Source organism: Leiobunum rupestre, chromosome 4 (assembly GCF_980474605.1).
Source record: "Leiobunum rupestre chromosome 4, qqLeiRupe1.1.hap1, whole genome shotgun sequence".
In the NCBI taxonomy this organism is placed as follows: Eukaryota; Metazoa; Arthropoda; class Arachnida; order Opiliones; family Sclerosomatidae; genus Leiobunum; species Leiobunum rupestre.
Genome location: NC_143387.1, coordinates 43,098,184 through 43,117,505, shown reverse-complemented (window position 1 = coordinate 43,117,505; position 19,322 = coordinate 43,098,184). Strand labels below are relative to the sequence as shown.

At 39.0% G+C, this 19,322-nt stretch overlaps 2 protein-coding genes across 6 annotated transcripts in view; one reads left to right on the top strand and one right to left on the bottom strand.

The window, feature by feature from the left end:
* LOC149947904 (obg-like ATPase 1) overlaps positions 1-4,169 on the top strand; it is a 133,328-nt gene extending 129,159 nt beyond the window's left edge. Inside the window, exons 11-12 of the mRNA XM_090172158.1 lie at positions 2,090-2,212; positions 3,949-4,169. Coding sequence (XP_090028284.1) covers positions 2,090-2,212; positions 3,949-4,056 — 231 coding nt within the window. The 3' untranslated portion in view covers positions 4,057-4,169. The remainder of the gene's footprint in view (positions 1-2,089; positions 2,213-3,948) is intronic.
* A 2,465-nt stretch (positions 4,170-6,634) lies between these two features.
* On the bottom strand, positions 6,635-10,519 carry LOC149947903 (uncharacterized). 5 transcript variants are annotated; one of them, XM_090172808.1, is made up of 6 exons: positions 8,896-9,216; positions 8,691-8,825; positions 8,441-8,610; positions 8,107-8,370; positions 7,604-8,027; positions 6,635-7,541 (listed from the first exon to the last, which is right to left on the bottom strand). In XM_090172808.1, exons 4-6 carry the CDS (start codon positions 8,339-8,341, stop codon positions 6,779-6,781), a joined length of 1,422 nt encoding a protein of 473 aa, XP_090028934.1. In that variant the 5' UTR covers positions 8,342-8,370; positions 8,441-8,610; positions 8,691-8,825; positions 8,896-9,216; the 3' UTR covers positions 6,635-6,778. The 5 variants fall into 5 exon arrangements, with proteins under 5 accessions (XP_090028934.1, XP_090028935.1, XP_090028937.1 ...); XM_090172809.1 differs by lacking the exon at positions 8,441-8,610 and having other exon boundaries at positions 8,896-9,217; XM_090172811.1 differs by lacking the exons at positions 8,441-8,610; positions 8,691-8,825; positions 8,896-9,216 and adding an exon at positions 10,224-10,519 and having other exon boundaries at positions 8,107-8,357.
* Between the last annotated feature and the right edge of the window lie 8,803 nt (positions 10,520-19,322).

The following is a 19,322-nucleotide window of genomic DNA, read 5'->3' as shown; positions in this document are numbered from 1 at the left end:
CAACATTAAAGAAAAAAAGTTAAAAAAATATTTGTACGTACGACCATACGTTTCGGGAGGGGCATGTGCCCCCTGTGCCCCCCCCCTTGCTACACCACTGAAATAAGTCCAAAAGTTTATTTTTTATAACTATTAATTAGATTTTCAACTTATTCTCATTTCAAAAGGCATATAATAAAATCCAAAAAGGTGGCTTTTAAGGAACACTGCCTACAATCGCATCCTTCAACCGTATTCGTTTTTCTATTCTTATCAACAACAACTCGCGTCAATTATACCAACTGAACGTGTCATCAGCGCGAACACGACCAGTTTATTTATGCGATAGATATTTTTTAATCTATTAATTTTATTTTTACGGGGGGAAAGTAAGCTAGTAGGAGTACGAACATAGCCACTTTCGAAGTTTTTGTTCGTGAGCCCCTGAAATTATGTACGGGGGGGGGGATTTCCGTCGGGTAGATGACACCCGGGGCCGCCCAATCCTTGTCCCTTTGCCGGTGGTATTGTCTTTAACTGGCGCCTGCTTTTGACACCGCGGCCAAACCTCTCGCTTAGCGTTGGCCCTCCTCGGCTCGAGTCGCGGCGCACCATCCCAAATATTTTTCTCACCCACGCCGGAATGAATATGATGGTGACCCTACGTTTCTCGGTAGTTTGGCCATTAGTAGGGAAAAAACGCGTGATTCCAGTGGTTTAAAATTGCACTTTTTAAAGATAATTTGTATTATAAAATTGTAGTGTTGTTAATCCTCCGAATAGAATAAAATGCGGAAAAATTTCCGGAAAATTTTCCGCAAATAGTCTTAGTCTTGAGAGAGTTGGTCTATCAAAATCTGGCAGCCTTGCCTGCCTTCCGGCCTGTATCTCCGTACCGAAAATGGCCGACGATTACACCGCCGAAAATATTTTACTAAACTGATCGGCGGCGTTTTTGACCGTTATAAATGACGTACATATCATGGGAAGATTTTAGAAATCATGAAATCTTGACCAAAATCAAACCGGAAATTGCGAAATTATAAACTGAAAATCTCGAAATTATTTTTCTACATTGGTCAAAATCTCGTACACGCTAAGGAAAGAATTAAGAAATCTTGAAATCATCCGAGCGAAAAAGTCACCAAATCCTGGATTTTCTTGGAAGGATTTTCCTTATAAAGTCTATGATAGATAAATTCTGGGATTAACGAATTCTTACCAAAGTTTTCTACGGAATTTTCTCAAATATCGAACCCCTCCGATTTCAAATCCCGAAACTACCATTAAAAATTGAAAATCATGCTATAAAAACTCAAAAATCCTTTTCAGATTTCGAAAATCTCGTTGAAATTTAAAATACCATTAAAAACCGGAAATTATGCTATAAAAACTCAAAAACCATTGTCATGTTTCCAAAATCGCGTTAAGATTTAAAATCCATAAAATACCATTCAAAATCGAAAATCAACCATTAAATCATACTATAATATCTCAAAATCCGTTTTCAATTTCGAAAATCTCGTCGAGATTTAAAATCCATAAAATACCATTAACAATCGGAAATCAACCATGAAAATCATGCTATAAAAACTCAATAACAATTTTCAGATTGCCAAAATCTCGTTGAAATTTAAAATCCATAAAATACCATTAAAAACCGGAAATCAACAGGGAAATCAAGCTTTAATCTCTCAAAATCATTTTCATGTTAATGAAGTAGAATAAATAGAGATCCAAACAAATCTGGGATTCGCGGGACACGTTTTATATGAGTAGGAGAATTAGGCTTAAGTTTCCATTTTATCCAATCGTGTTGGCGCCATCTGTTTCTATAAGCAGACACTTTTGCAAAATATATGAAGGTTTAGTTTTCCAATAACACGATAGATGGCGCCAACACGATTTGATTAAGTTCATTTACTAGGCCTAACTCTCCAATTCAGCAAATACTGTCCCGCGAAACGGTAGGTCCTGGAAGGCGGATTTGGTTCTCTATTTATTCTACCTCATTGTTTCATATTCCCGCACCCACTATTTGTAACGCCTTAATCTTTTAGTCTAATGAACGTATTTTTGAGTGTTTTTCTTTTGTCATTTCTGTTTGTAGAAGGGCACCAAGGCCCCGGGAGCCGCCGGCAAAATCCACACGGATTTCGAGAAAGGATTTATTATGGCGGAAGTGATGAAATTCGACGATTTCAAGGAGGAAGGATCCGAGAACGCCGTTAAGGTAAAATGACGCCCGCCATTTTCCTCATCTTGACTTTTATTAATCAATTGAGCCGCCAGTGCAACGCCGAGCTACCGTCCCGTGATATTCGCTGCCTTTGAAGTACGCCGACAATAATTTGCTACGCTCTCCAGGAAAAAAAATGGCCCACTAATTTCATTACAAATGACAATATTTAATTTTTTCTTTTTCGTGTTAACAATTTAAAATAATCGTCGGTTCTAACGTTGCGTAACAATAATTTGATGCCTTTTTTTAAACCTAAACTTCAATTTAAATTAGGTAAATTTTATTGTATATATTACTGCCTAACCCGATTTTGGTAAACGTACAAAGTTAAGGTGATACCACGTATAACAACGATAAGAGTCAATATTATCGCGTAGTAGTGAATTGTCATCCGTTAACTGGTGCCAATATTGACGCAGCCATTGATTTTAATCAAGTTTTATAAAAACAATGGGGATATAAACTTGTCACGTGAATTTAGAGATTACGGTGATAAATCGTTTAATAAATTATCATTGTAAAGAAAAATGAGTCGGCCAACCTATTATGCCACTAGGCTTGTACGATTCCTTTCAAGCTTCTAGCGGTATGTTTTCTGTAGCGAGGCTAGCGCCATCTCTACTCGCTCGAAACGTTTATTTGAAGAAAAAAACCAATAGCCATAATTGTAATTATACTTTTAATATTTTAGTTTAATTTGAGTAATAGATCGTTATTAAATTTTAAAGGGAAATTAAATAATGTTAAATATTTAATTAGATCTTTTAAAAAAATTCTATTATGTCAAATAGATGGCAGCAGTAAATCGATAATTTCCACAAACTAAGACTGTAGCCATAGCAAAAATAGGCATAAGGCTTCTTTCAGTTCTGTTGCTGGGATAGGACTTGGTTTACTCGATGCTGGAACTAATTAATAGCATTTCTTAGGGACGTTTCACTCTCCTTTAAAGAAAATAAATTGTCGTTCCCCTCGCCGAAATATATCCAAAGATATTTAAAATTTGGTGTTACAAACAAATCGCGTTGCCAAGGCGTTCAGACCTAGAAGCTGCAGCCATGGAAGAGCAGCGTAGTAGAATAGGCGAAACTATAAAGTCCATGGGGTCTGAAAAGATAGTCACATAACTTTGTGGAGAACTACAGCGCCATCTATTATTCGTTTTATTTTGCTAATGGTGGTTTAAATTTTGATCAATTCATCTAAATTATCTAATTATTATTATTATATAAAACATCTTGTAATAGAAAGGTGGAAGTTAATTAGCTGTCTGCAGTATCTGGAAGGAATATTATTTTATTTACCGTGCACGGCCAACTATGAACACGTGGGTAGTGGATACTTCTCGCTTGTTCTCTGATTTCTGAGTAGGGTAAGAAGACTAACCGTATGACGTCATTTTACACTGATTGTGGGCAATGTGTGGTGGCGAATAATTTTAGTCAGGGTAAAAAAGTTGCTCAAAAATGGCTGCATGTGGCCATTTTACTATATAAATTCTGGATAAGCGGACGACTTTATCAGCTTACTCTCTTTACTCCCGCGGTGTAGAGTAATTATCTCCACAAGTACAACATTATTTGTTTCAGAACATTCCATTTCCGTTTGTATAAAAAATAGCCGCTACACTTGAAGAAGAAATTTTAAAATTAATAACAAACGTTTATATTTTACGCTTTCAGAATATTTTCGCATTTAATTTGTAATTCTGATTCGTGTCTTTCTAGGCTGCTGGAAAATATAGGCAACAAGGTCGCAACTACATTGTTGAAGATGGAGATATTATATTTTTCAAGTTCAATGCTGGTGCTGGCTTACAAACGAAGAAAAAATAGATTACTTAATATTTAAATTTAATTTCTAAATTGGTCAGTTTCTTTTTGCGTTTCAGTGAAAAAAGCTATGTAACAACAATCTATTCTCCATCCTCGTTTGTTATGATAATACAAAAAATTGCATTGCATTGCTTGAATTCAATTTTTTTTTCAGTGTTAAATGAATTTACGTTCAACAATAAGGCTTTTCAGCAGTGTTGTCAATGTTCGAGGCCCAAAAATCACACAGTTCCCCGCTAAAAACCTCAAAATAGGCGCTTAAATATAACATCTTCAAGAGCCCAGGACCTGCAAACTTTTCACCTGTAAATAGAACGTCGTGTTTTTGCTGAGCCTTAAAATAAGTATGTCAATTATAGCTACCTGATTAAAAGGAAACACTTATTGCGTACCGTACCGGTGAAAATTTCCCTTTATTTCAACAAGCACTATATAAACGGTATCTGGCAGGTCCTGTCTCTCGGATATATTACTTCTTGGCAATTTCCTTGAAGGTGTTTTATTGAAGTGTCAATAGCCATAGCCCACTCCATTCACCAAAGTTTTGAGACCAAAGAAATAATTAATTTATGTAGATTTTACTTGAAAATTATGCAATTCAAAATACCGAGCATGTGGTTTGAAGTTTAAAAAATTCAATAGGCCTGTCTATAAAGTAACATTGGCCTTGTTTTGATGTCGCTGCTGCGTCACGGGTGACGTAACGATGACGTTTTATTACGAAAATTCCTGGACATATGCGTAAATTCGACGAGGCACCCTGTTTTTAAACTGAACTTCTACGTATTTCGTGACGAATGAGCTACATAAAACAAGCTCAGCAAGCGTAGCTTATTAAATAGAAAGGCCTATTGACCTTCGAAAATTTCTCAAAAAATGTAAAATCCCATGAAATCCCTTGATATGGGATTTACCCCACGAATCCGGCCACACAGTGTCCATTTTACATAAAAACATCCGAGGACTGCTGTATTTTCGTCTGCTATAAAGCGCAAAATCCCTCAGTTTCTCGGGCTTACCGCTACGTAGCTCTATGTAAAATAAAAGCCAAAGATGTAAGGGCCCGTTTTAAATTAAAAAAAATTAGATGTAATTTTTAATGTAGGTTTGTTGAATCGTTTCCTTGAAAACCATAATCATATAATATTGAATCCTAAGTGCGACCCTATTGTTCAAACTCAGAACTTTCACCATGGGCCAAATAATGATATATCCAGGACATGACTCTATGCGAAAAACCCGTCCAACAGCGCTAACACCCGACCACTATTGCCCCCTATTGGGAAAAATGCGCGATCGCGGACCTACGTCATTTTGGGGGCAAATTTTTTAGGGGCAGTTTTCAAAAATAATACACGTGGTCGTCTAAGGTTCGTAAATATCCTGGAATATTTATTCACAGTTATCATATCTAGTGTTTTTTTACGTACTAGGTTCATAATAAGTATAATATATATAATTATATAATATTAAACATATACTTTCCTAGAATCGTTAACATTAATCTAAAAATGAGGGGCCAATATGGCAGGATTTTCAAATTAAAGCCGCCACTTATTTCCGAATTTCGACTTAGTCAACACAAGATGGCGTTCGGGAAACCGGAAATTTCTGCTTGATTTTGCTCCCAATTTTTTTTATTTGCACCTTTTCCCCGCCTACTAAAATGGCCACCCGTTACTTTTGGTGGACGACCGATTTAGTACGTATGAAGGTACCAGAGGCATGTTCTGGATTTATCATTATTTGGCCCATGCTTTCACTGAGATCTACTAGCGACACAGACTATATAGCGTTTGGTGCTTCATTACGGGGTGATTTTCTTTTTGGGATGACGTCACTCTGGTAATAGCTCTAAGTAAAATATTTTTCAAATTTATGAAATTATCTTATAGGCTTCGTGCGTAGTTTAAATTTTGGTAATAAGTATCGCCGCCTACCGATCCAGTTTTAAATTGAATATATGAAAGCTGTCTGCTCGTTCAAAATTATCTCTGCACAACAGTTGAAAGTTTCAACCGAAAAATGTAGAAATTCAAAAGTCGTCTGCTATTTCTTCATATATTTAGTTGACTGATGTTAAGACAGATGGCGTCATATTTCCTAAGCTCGAACCCTATATAACTTGCTAATAAATATTCAAAATTTTAGCTGTTTCATACACGTTAATTTTCCATTTCATTTATGAAAAACTTTTAAAACAGTCTAGAATTTCGCCTATTTTAAAATTTATTTTGCTATTTGTTCTATCATATGTAACATAATCAAACGTAAGTATGGCTCTGGATAACATTTCCGTAAAAACATTTTTCAATACGACCGTTTTTCGCACGGGACATAAAATTAGTGGATCGTAAATGAAGAATTCTTAAATTTCTTGTGCTTTTGAAAGGTCATCATAGAAACAAAATTTTGTAATCGCGAGGCACCAGCTAAACTATAGATTGCCAAAGCGAGAAATTCCACGGGTTTTCAAATTCCTCTTCATTAACTTCCGATTCTCATCTAGTTTTATATTATTGAGATGTTTTTCAGCGTAACTTTCTACTTCTTAGATAGATTTAGTAACGAGACAATATCTTTAAAAATGACTTTTTTATTCTAGATAACCAATAACGTGTAAATAAACCTTGTGATATACACCGCTCTTAGTAAAACTAGATTCCCCTTTCATAGACAGTTTATAAAATTAAATATAATTGGGGTCTAACACCCGAGTCCTTCACATCGTTTCGTAGGCAAATTTTGGCATTCCTAGCCGCGTCGTCACAGCCACTTCGTCGTAGCTGGGTGGACACATGGTCAGATCTAGCTCATCCCGATCGGGGGTCGTCGATCTGGACAATGTTTCGCAGTTTATCACATCAGGAACGGGAACTTCCAATTGCGAGCGCGTATTGTTACGGTTGTCTATCGCCCCCGACACATTTTCCGGAGCATTTTCAGTTGCAGCGGGGCTGTCATGGACCGCGTCTGTTGGTGGTACGTTTGTATTAGTTTCTTCTTCTAATAATAGTCTTGGCACTTCGTATATTGGTTCGACTTGTAACGCCGGAATGATTTCGTTGTAAAATGGCGCGTCTACCGTTTCCGAGATCAAAGATACGGCCGTTTCGTCGGAAATACACGTTTGTATATCGACCGCGACCGTTTCGTTGACGCTAGTTTGCGTACTTTGGGAAACGGAGGATTGAGTGTTTAGGCAAACTGGTTGTTGGGTCGCGGAAACCGTTGGGCGAAACTCGGAAGCCGTTTGTTGATTGTTCTGAGACATTGAAACATGGGTACTCTGAGGAACGGTATTTTGCGTGGCTTGACAAACTACGTTTTGGGCGTTCTGAGCTTCGCACTGCTGGGATTGCGAATGTTGCTGAGCCGCTTCTATGTCCAAAACCAACGTGGTGGGTTGAGTCGCTGTAGAAATTCTAGGCAGATTTTGGGACGCACTTTGCTGTTGAAAGTCTGTTGGCTTAATCATGATGAATCTGGAATATTTAAATCGGGTTTAGTCAACGTATTTGGTCACGTGAAGATAAACGTTACATACCCTTGACTCGGATCAGGATTCATTTGGACACTAGCGTTTTTTGACGTGACTATACTTTGAGCATCGTTAATACCAGTTCCATCTTCGGATATCTGCTTGCTAATTGGAAGTAGAAGGAAACTTTGGCCGTTTATTTGCATGATTGGACTAATAGCCCCGGTTGCTCCGGCTATGATGGAAGGCGATAGGCTTGGCCCGATGCAGCCTCCGTTCCGAGGACCGGATATCGACATAGTGTCGTATGACGGAAAGTACGGCGGCAACATGCTCAAGGACAACTGACTGGCTGAGAAAGCTCCGTTGAGGCTCGGAGCGGAAGGCGACAAAAGCTGTTCGCTCTGACTCACCTCGCGAGTGGCGTTGGTTTGACGTTGTCCCGTTTGCTTGGGAACATCGCGGGTTCCGCAGTAATGTAGCGACGCTCCTGAAAGTACACGAATCAAAAGGTTCAAAATATTTATCATTTATCTTTGCCTCTAAACTCGATGATATTTCGAACTTACCGACAAACGTAAGTATGATTCCAATGAGGGTCACGAATAACCACATGTAATCCCATCGTTGGAAAGCCAAGAAGACGCCCCCGATTATAAGAACGCACGCGAGGAGGCCAACGACGTACGAAGAACAAAGCTGACTGTTGCAAGACGAGCACTTTTTCTTCTCGGTATTGGTCGAGGATCCTCGTCGATCCCGCTGATCGATGGTGACATCGCGATTGTCGCTTCTGCACGTCATGGTTGAAGGTCAGAAACTGTCATTGGAATCTAAAATAATAATAATAAACGGCAATTTAGAACCAAAATTCCTTCAGTCAGTTCTGTTTGATGAACGTACGCGAGATGTCAGTCTCGAGCGCTCTATCAGTTGCCACAATATCGTATTTCCAAATTGCCCGATATTTGGGAAATTAAACCCGCTCGTTACGCTCAGCTCGAGAACCGAGGTCCAAGGTTCGCTCGCTAAGAGGCGCGATATTACGAGTGCGGTAGTGTTAAATGATAGGCCTGATGAGAATGTAATGAACGCCTGTTAGTCACGAAAAAACACATTTTTGTTATAGCGTGGGATAAAGTCTAAAGCTTACTCTTTTTTCACCCAACACCCAGCGAATCTTTTTCAAGATTTACGATAAATTTGTTGTTCATTTCTCGAAGCGGAGGTGGTTAACCTTGAAACACGGCGACAATTGAATCGAGAAATGAAGCTATAGTATCGACTACTAGAAAGTAATTATTTTTTTATTTGGTAGTGGATTTTTTTTGGTCTTATTTATATTTGCGTATACTAACGTCGTAAGTGAGGGATGGCCCCTTCGAAAGATTCGGGTGCAGTCCACTGGGCTGCGCCTGCTAATAAAAATTACTCCCATTTGTGGACGAGGTCATCCTTTCCGAAATATTTGAACTCGTTGAAATGAATTATGACGGGGCGCTTGTTGCGTTGAAAGTGTAAAAAGGGAATGAAAGTTCACTCGACTAAATAAGAGATAAAACAGGGTCAAAGAACGGAGCGATCGAGTCTAACTGCCTTGCCGGCCGCTTCCTCAGGCAACGCTACTGAGCGCGTCACTTTAGCGAGTACACGTTCACATCATACAGACACTCTTTTTTTCAAGTAGGGGACTTTAAACGCTTGATAATTTGTCAATACAGGAAGGAAAAAATTCTTACTAAAACTTTCACGGTCCTATTTTCGCTTTCAGTTAGATAACATTTTCGAGTTAGCTCGTGATTAAATGTTCTTAATTTTTCCGTATCTGATCAGCGACAATGGCCTTATTCGGCAGGAAAATTAAGCCAATTGTAGTTATTATCTTTCGGGGATAATTTACTAATTATGTCATTTGGGGGCTTCAGTGTTTACTTAGGGCCTTAGATTCATTTCTATCAGTTAATAAATTTTAGACAATCAAAATGAATTAATTCTTTTTAATTTTTTTTAAAGGGGCGTTTTTCGAAAAAAAACTCTGGTAACACGCGTCACTTGTTTTTACCGAAACTAGCGTCAGTTACGCCTGGCTTCTGTTAAACCTTGTGAAAGAAATGTTAAATTAGGTTATCGACCATATAAATATAGAACTTTATACTTCAGTCGTATAAATTAAATTTTGTGACCATGGTCTCGATGTCGTTGATTTTAATTTTAATTTTGGTTTATACTCCAGTATGTTTTGTACGGCAAAATATTAAATTATTGTTTTGGGTTTAATACATCGGTAAAAATTATAATCAGCTAGGCTAATACCCAAGGCTCCACCTTAGGCCTAAGTCATCAAGCGACTTTTGGAGCCACTAATTACCTCTAAGTAGCCCAACTAGATCGGTTTTAAACAATAACCATGTCTGCTAAAACTTTAAAAAAGTGTAACAAAAGTAGAAATAAAACACCGATTTAAGTGAATGATGTCAAAAACATACTCCAAAAAGGTGGTTTCGTTTCGATATTTACGTTTAAAAAAACACAAATGTTGGATATTTTTAAAACGATTAAAACACTTTACCGCGTTTTTGCAACGAAGTCTCGATACCTCATTTAAAGAATAGATATTTGGTTTTCGTCCATTAACCAAAGCAACAAATCACAGTATGTTATATTAATATAATTTAAAATATCAAACCTTTTAGAGGTATATACTATTGCTTCACGAAACATCGCAGCGATTGAAAACACCGGTTAACTTTATGGAAGGCCATAACGTGAGGCATTTCCTTCGATTTCGCGTTTAAGAACTCGAAGCGCACGTTGACGTTTCTACAGAGCTTGTTATCGTAAGATTCGTGACTGGGGGAAAAAAACTGAATAAACACGGCAAGGTCCTCTATTCAGAAAGCGTTCTTTATTCTCCATCTTTCGCGATGCATGCCCCCTCTGCAGCTCTCTTTGCCAGTAATCGGACGCCACAATAAAGCGTTTCAGTAGGCCGCTTTCGAGACATTCACTGAGTCGCCTTCGCTGTTTGTTTGAGTTGAATCCGGGGCTCGTAGTTTATCAGCCTTTCCGCTCCGCGCTTCCAGTTTGTGGAAATGGGGTTTATCAGTTTACGCGTCAAATTCCTACCAAATGGTGCCTATTCCTGAAACAATTATTATTGACATCAGCCGCCGGAAACGCTTTGCTTAAAACTTAGTTCGTTCAGCGAATTAGAAAATTAAAAACAATGGTTACTGCGAAAAATTTGTTAAATGTTGCCATGCTAGAAAGAATACGCGCTATTTCACGCGTCCCAAATTAATTTTGCCGAAGAATTGGCAACCAAAGATCCTACAAAACCATTCACGCACACGAGTAAATAACAACTAAACCCGCAAAATGTACACACCTTCAAGCGGTATAAATTGATTGTTTTGCACCAAATAAAATTCGGGGATATATCATCGTTAAAATTATACGCTTTGCTATTATAAAGATTTGTATATTATTATTATTATTATTATTATTATGATTACTGCCAATTATTTTAAATATCAAAATATAATTTTTTTATACCTATCTTAAACCGCGAAATTTCTTCAATTTTAATATCCTATCGAATTTTTTCAATAACTTAATTGAATTTATGAATTAAATAACTTTGGGCTAAATTTTTTCATTAATAATAAAGCAATTGGAAATGTTATTGTTTTATTTGATTGTAAAAATGTGGAAATTAAATTTCAAAGAACGCTCTAGAAAAATGACAGCTAAGTATTTCGAATTTCGTCTTAAAAATTGGAGAAATGTGAATATTATAAACGATCAAGAATAAACTCGTGACTCTAACCAGAAAAGAGGAAATTTTAACAAAAAGTACATAAACCTTTCGAACAATGCAATTTCTCGAGTACACGTAGACGGCGGGCCACCTACCGGTAAGAATTTAAAATTCGAACGTCAGAAACAGTTAAAACGAACTATACGCGGACGAAACTACGAAAATGAAGTCAAATGATTTGTTTTCGAAAGTGTGTCTATTATTCGATTTTATGGGCAATTTAAATGAAATTTATCTAAATTAATTATCATACATTTAATTGAAGCTACGAAATACCAGGGAAACTACGACAAATAAGGTAAACCTTGGGTAAAGACAAAGTACGGAAAATACACCTCACCTTTCAAAGCATCCCTTCACAATTTATTCAAAGAGCCATAAGGTTAAACTATCGAGTTATTTTTTCTCGAAATTTTAACACGAATACATTCAAGTTGATATCATGCTAAAAGTATATTCGAATCGAGGCATGACGGTATAGCGTCCGGAAACGCCATTCTAAGTCCACCCTAACGCTGGAGCAGTCACTTAGGGCCAGCCCGGCCAAATTTTACAGTCTCTTTCTTTATTCATTTTACTGGTTCCTTCGGTGAATCGAGACCGGTTTTTCAAGTCTGCAGGTGGGGGAACAGTCAGCTTTGGCCATGAGCTGCCGAGGAGATTATTTTCCTTTCATATTTCAGGATGATTGGGCCTATTAAATATTCATGTTTACCAAAACCACTAAAGCAAAGATATATTATTTTGCATATACCTATTAAACAAATTATTTTATTAGATAATTACGATCATAGAAGAAATATTAAAATTACTTAAACGATTTAATTCGGATCATGAAACCGTATTTTAGGCAGTGCGAAAAACAATGAAAATAGAGTTATTAGATATGATTTACATTTTTGATATGTCTATATAATGACTTTTAAAAATTGAAAATTTTATCTATATCTATAGGCGAAAATTATTCGCTTCTCCCGGGCATTTAGTGTAGGGCAAATAGTGTAAAGTTATTTTTTAAGATGACGTCAGAGTTTAACCTAAATACTCTTACGAACAATTCGTAAGTGTAATTTTCTTGTATTATCCAACCCAATTAGCCTTTTCCGTTTACATAGAGCCACGTAGCGGTCAACGTGAAAAGTTCATTAGCTACTGGAATTTCGTCTGCTAAGCAAACTATAAATCAGAAATCGTCTTTTTAGCAGACGAAAATCCAGTAGTTTATGAGCTTCTCATGTTCCCCGCTACTTGTCATCATCTATAGAGAAAAGGCTAATCCGGACGGTTTTTATTCCTCTTTATAAATTACGAGCATGAAAATTAACACTAAAAACTAATTCAGATAGCGTAGAACCGCATAAAGATCTTCAAAATCAACATTCTGCGTGTGGCAATGCGACCCTGAAGAGTGTAGGGAGGGGCGCCTCAGAGTGACTTATTTCTTCGAATTCGCCGCCTCCTACTCCCTCGTCTACGAATACCGCTTCTCTCCTTACGATTTCCGGGCTATCACCCACTGCACCCGCATTCTACCCACTGACCTCTGATGTACCATCTACGACCACTGTCGCCAATCTTCGTCACATGTCGCCAGTCTATCGCTCTCTTAAATCCTGACTGCAAAGCCTCCTCGTGGCGAGAGCCGGGCAACGTATGGCTAATAACCTGCGGCTTATTTGCACAGGTACACTGTTCCTATCCAGTGGTTTGATGGGGTCACTGGAGCTCTTGAGGGGCTCCACACCCGGCGTTCGGAGTCGCGGGGCTCTTGGGGGCGGTCCACACCCGGTTTACTGGGTCACTGGAGTCCTTGGGGTGTCACGTGCTCGGGGCGCTGGGTCACTGGGACCTCGGGGGTGTTCCATACTCGGCATTCAATATCCTACTGGGGAGGATAGTTGTGGTGGAAGAGGAAGTCACTCTAGTCCTCAGCTGTGCGAGGGTGGGAATTAGGGCAGCCCATGGTGTCGCCTTTTGATGGGCCATGATGAGGGCGTTTGTTTGCCATATGTGAGCCTGTCTTTATGGCTGTCTCACTGGCCGAACGTTTGTTTCGCAAAGTGCATTTTTGTCCGGCATGACTCTTTGTCTTGTGTGCCGCCGTAGTGCCCAGCGGAACGGCGGGGTACAAATACATAACCTTATAAGTCTATCGCCCTATGCACCGGAGTTCTTTCCGGCCGCTGATGCCACATCTTCTGCGGCAACCGCCCCCTCGCTTGCTACTCGTAAACTGAAATGTCTCTATACCAACGCTGAATCAATATTAAGCAAATTACACGAACTGAAACCAATTGTATCTCGTGAAAACCCTGATGTAATTGCTGTAACCGGGTCATGGTTGCATAAGGGTATCACCGAAGAGCCTATACGCTCTCTCTGGCTATGACTCCTATAGAAGTGGTGCCTCCACTCGAAAATGGGGATGTCTTATGTACGTTAGAGCCTGCTTAGGCGGAAATCTCAACAAATTGTTATCATCTGGTAATATCCTGGTCTGTTAGATCAGAACAGGCCAATCATTTTTCTGATTTGCTGTTACCGTTCTCCATCGGCTTCTGCGGAATTTGACAAAACGCTGCTGGACATTCTTAGTCGTGTCTGCCGTTTAGGCAACCGAGTATTGATTCTTGGTGATTTCAATGCACCCTCAATTGACTGGACGACTTGTACCACTCCTAGACTGGGTAAACGCTATTTCGACAGCAAACTGTTACGAACATGTCAGCAATCTCTTATGCAGCAGCATGTAATGCAACCTACTCGTTATAGAGGATCCGACAATGCAAACGTCCTGGACTTGGTATTCACCTTCGACTGGGATATGATATCTTCTCTAAAGATTGAAGCCCCACTGGGAAAAAGCAACCATGTGCTACTGCAATTTGAATTTGAGCACCTTTCGACTTGGAAAACGGATGACTTGTCAAATTAAAATCAAATTCAAATTCAAATTTATTGGCAATTTTAAAATAATTTTTTTACAGGTTGATACGGGCTAAGTCATTTATGACTTGTAAGCCCTTCTTTCTCAAATGTAAGTTAACATTATATAGAATTTATAAAGGTATAAACAATAAAAAAATACACAAGAATAACACTATCAGAAAAGTTTTTAAAAAATACAAAAAGAAATACAATACAATGGTGTAAGTGACTAATAAAATTACCTCTTCGTTAATCAATAACGTTTTAAGCCTTTTTTTAAAAAAGGTTAAATTTAGTGTTTAAATCTATAAAATCGCTTACACTATTTAAAAGTTTCACCCCGTTATACAGCCCTCAATTCGAATCATCTATGGGCGTGGGGATTTTGAGCTCTATCATGCGGCTCTACAAGCTCAAGACTGGACTCTTATCTCCCCCCAAACCTCCATTGAAGTAAACTATATGCTCTTTACACATTTCATCTTCACCGCACGAGCAGAATCCATACCTACCACTATCTCTGCGCCCAACCAGTAGGATAAACTTCACCGAGAGCCATGGTGGTCCAGCGAAACCCAAGGTCTTATTTTGGCCAACCAAACGTCGAGCTTTTCATAGATATATCTCCCATCGTAGATCACACACACGGCACCTGTACTCTGTTCATCGCAACGCTTTAGTATCTCATATTCGTCGAGCAAAATTTCGCTATGAAACTCGTTTGGTTGACCAAGTTGGTTTAAACCCAAAGGCACTTTTCTCCTATGTTGGACGCAGTACCAAACATCGAGCACCTCCTGCAGTTCTAGAACTTTCTAATGGTCAAGTTAGTGCTGACCCGGATATTATCAGCGGTGCTATGAGTGATTTTTTCCAATCAGTTTTCCAATGGGAGGCCCATCCAGAGGCTGCTTTCTTGGGGGATTTCGCGGGCTTTGCTAACGATTCCACGGATGCCAGCTCTTGACTTATGGAGTAGTCAAATGATCCCTATCACGCATCAAGGTTGACAAGTCCCCCGGGCCGGATGACATTCATCCTCGCCTTTTAAAGGAGGGTGTTTCTATATTGGCCGGCCCACTACTCTTTATATATGAACAGTCGCTATCCACGGGTGTCTTGCCTTCCATCTGGAAACAAGCAGATGTCATTCCCCTAAAGAAAAAGTCAAATAGTCGACAAGTGTAAGAATTCCGGCCCATCAGCTTGACGTGTATTCCGTGCAAAAACTTGGAAGTTCCAGTGCGGGATGCTCTCGTCTCTCACCTCACTACTCGCGGCTTCTTCTCGCAGATGTACAGCACGGTTTTCTACTTAGGAGATCCTGCTTTACCAACCTCCTGGTAACCTTTGATGCGGTGTCCAGCGCACTAAATGACGGTCACGATCTTCAGAAGGCGTTTGACACGGTTTCCCACTCTCTACTGATGTCTAAACTGCGTGCCTTGGAAGTACCAGTTCTTCTCCTTAACTGGATTGGATCCTTTTTATCCGACCGCTCTCAGCGTGTCTGCTACCGAGGTTCAAGGTCACCCTGGCAGCCGGTCTCGAGCGGGGTCCCTCAGGGATACGTCTTGGGTCCGGTGCTATTTGTGATCTTCATCAACGCTCTACCTCTTACTGTGAATAATTCGCTAATACAACTGTTTGCAGACGATAGCAAACTTGGTAATCGTAGCCGTTCTCGGGCCGACTGTCAGAATCTGCAAAACGATCTCTGCGGTGTGGAGGCCGGGGCCAAGGAAAACTGCATGAGTTTTAACGCTGGCAAATCCACTATCTTGCACCTCGGCAAAACGAACCCACAGTTCGTTTATTTCTCAATGGGGCAACCTTTGAGCTCCAGTGCTCAAGTTCGAGATTTGGGGATAGAAGTATCACGTATCTTAGGTCCAACCGTCCACGTACGAGCTGCGGTCGCCAAGGCAACGCGAGTACTATTTTTGCTTCGACGCTCTTTCTCTCACCTGGATGAAAAATCGGTTAAAATACTCTTCAAGACATACGTCAGACCACACCTCGAATATTGTTCAAGTATTTGGAATCCTACCTCAATAAAATATTCTGATACTATAGAACGAGTTCAACGGAAAGCCACAAAAATGGTTCGACATCTTCGCGGGTTTTCATATGAAGACCGCTTGAAGCGCCCAGGCATGCAGTCACTGCAATCGCGCCGTCTACGGGCGGATCTAGTGGAGACATTCAAACTCGTACATGGACTTTACTCTATCAACCCGAACAATTTTTTTCGTATAACTTGGAGTGGCTGAAATGCTCCGAAAATTTTCAAGACTCGATGTGCTTCCGCAATTCTGCGAAATATCTTCACTCAGCGGATAGCTAACCACTGGAACTCCCTTCCTACTTTGGTTAAAACGCGTTCCTCCGTCAGTGCTTTCAAAAACCAATTAGACAAACATATGGGCTGGGATTGAACTTAAACGGTGTACTTCTTTCATTGTACCTCATTGTAACCATTGCTTTAACTGTATTTCTTTGTCGCTGATGCTGGCCCAATAAGCATCCACGCTTGTATATATTCCAGTTCAATAAATTATATTCTACTAAACTATGTAAACTGAAAAGGCTAATTGACAACAGCAGACGAATTTATAGAGCAAACTACAATTCACATCAATCAGACGTTTTTCTTTCCTATTTACTCCGTTTACCCCTACTACGATAAGCGCTACTACCAAAAGTAAATAGACATAAACAGAGAGTCTTGGATTCTCACCAAGGCCAGCGCCATCAAAACTGAGAAACTACTTTATCCCGTCTTGGCGGTGCCGACCCCCTCGCGTATCGCTACAAATTCAATTCAATTCAATTCAATTTTGGTTTATTTATTTTTGTTTACAGTTGGGCATTGCGCGAGGTACATGCGAAATCCGGTTTCAGAAACGTCGTTTTCTGCGAGAGAAAGAAAGTTTGCGCCAACATGGAAAGTTCTGGGATTATTCTTGGAAAACTTATTTAACTCATCCCACTTACACGAAGGGACTATTGATCCAAATATTTCTGTGTCTGTTTCCGCTTCCACAGTAATAACACGACTCTATTTGAGATCCAGTACCGTCTTTGATACCGTCTCTAAGCCAAGACCTAAGTCTAACGGTTCACTTTGTTTTATAATATCATTATGTTTCTCATTACTTTTAAAAAACTCGGTTTGTACTCCGACGGTAAACAATTCCTTAATGTAAAAATTACACTGATTTGCTTGGTTTTTAGGCATTAATAGCAGATGAGCTGCAGTTTTTTACGCGACATCGCGAATCCTCTTACGTAGAATCAAAATAGAATAAAAAAAGCAGACAACCTGAAGAGGTTACACTTTGTCCCGCCAGGAACGCTAGTATCGGAGGAGCTAATTTCACAAATTCCTGCGAAAATTTCGAAATTTTTTAACCGTTTTGATTGGATGGCTCTTTTGGGGTGGCGGAAACTAGGGGTGTGCATCTCAGATTAGATGGAATCCATTGGGGAAGGTACGAAACGACTCGAATCCAAGACTTTCTGTTTATGTCTATTTACTTTTGCTACTACTTATCAAGAATTAAAAAACCACTAACGTCCCAAATACACCGAATTTCTACAAATAGTTTAACTACTATCTAGCGTTGCCACCAAGGCTAGTGTTAAACCGGAAAGCGAATAATTTTCCCCCAATAGAGAAGTAGCATGTAGGTTTGGCCATGGCCGCCATTGTGGACGCGAATTTTTTACGAATAGGAAAAAGCAGAAGTTACGTCGTGTGACGTAGCACTGCCTTTACTCTATATGATTGTCTTATTTTTTAAGAATTATTTATTAGGCCCCGCAAAATTATTCGCACTACCCAGATCGTTTATTTCCGCTGAATATATTAATATAGTAGTATTAACATAATTTTGGAATTGTTGTACATAAATGTGTGCGTCAGTTTCCTATTATTACTATTATTCCATATTTTCTGCATGTTCAATTAAATTTAACTAATTATAGATTTATGGTATCATCAGGGCAGTCGCGCCGATTCCATCCCAAAAACCGGTGGAAAAGGGCCCACAAGCTGCATGCAGCTTATTAAGGGCCCATCGCTTTGCCCTTCAATTGAAAATTTAAGTTAGAAGGACCAGTGGCCAGAAATGTCTCCGTATGGCCCTGGGTATCAATTCACTTCCTAGGTATTTGGGTACCTACTAATTAGATGTTTATCACCGAGTTTGCTCCCAAAGGGAAAGGTTTCAATAGGCATTCAAACGAAACATACTAAAATGCACTGTCTGATAGTATTAAATGTTTTTTTTTCTTATAGGCCCCGCCATTTAGATTTGCCGCATTTTACCCAATCGAACTACAGCTCTAAAATGCATCTACATGTATACGTCTGATTTCAAAGTTGCTAGAGTGATTCGTCTATGAAGGCTTTGAAATTGAATAATTAACGTATCCCAAAGTTGGTTAATCTGAACATGTGCTAATTGGGAATATTTTTTTTCTAATTTAAACACGTCGTATTTCTTTCGTCTTCTCTGGACCTACTTAAAATAATAATTGGATATTTACTAGCTTAATTATCAACATTTACTTTTATCTTTATGTTTTAAGAAGAATATTTATTTATTTGCAAGAGAGCTACTGCTCAAAAAGCCATAATACCATGAATGTATTCATTTCAACCCTGAATATCGAACTATTTCATTACCCTTTCTACCATCTGGGGCTAAAATGGGCGGTGCCTTTTGCGTCTTACGTAATCACTTGAGCCAATTAGGAGACAGGCGATTGTCGTTGACTCCATCCACATTAAACCGGCGAAGAAAATGACTCGTGATTCTTAGAACAATACCTGTACTTTAACAAAATTACTTCATAATCATAAATAAAGGAATTTATTATTAATATTCTTACCTATTTTCGTACAATCAGAAAAATGTGTATTCAAATTTTTTAAACTAAATTTATCACTAAGCCTTGGCACTGAAAGCTAGTTAAGTTTCAAATCGTTGCCCTTCGATACCATAGAAATAGAAATTAGAATGTTATGAA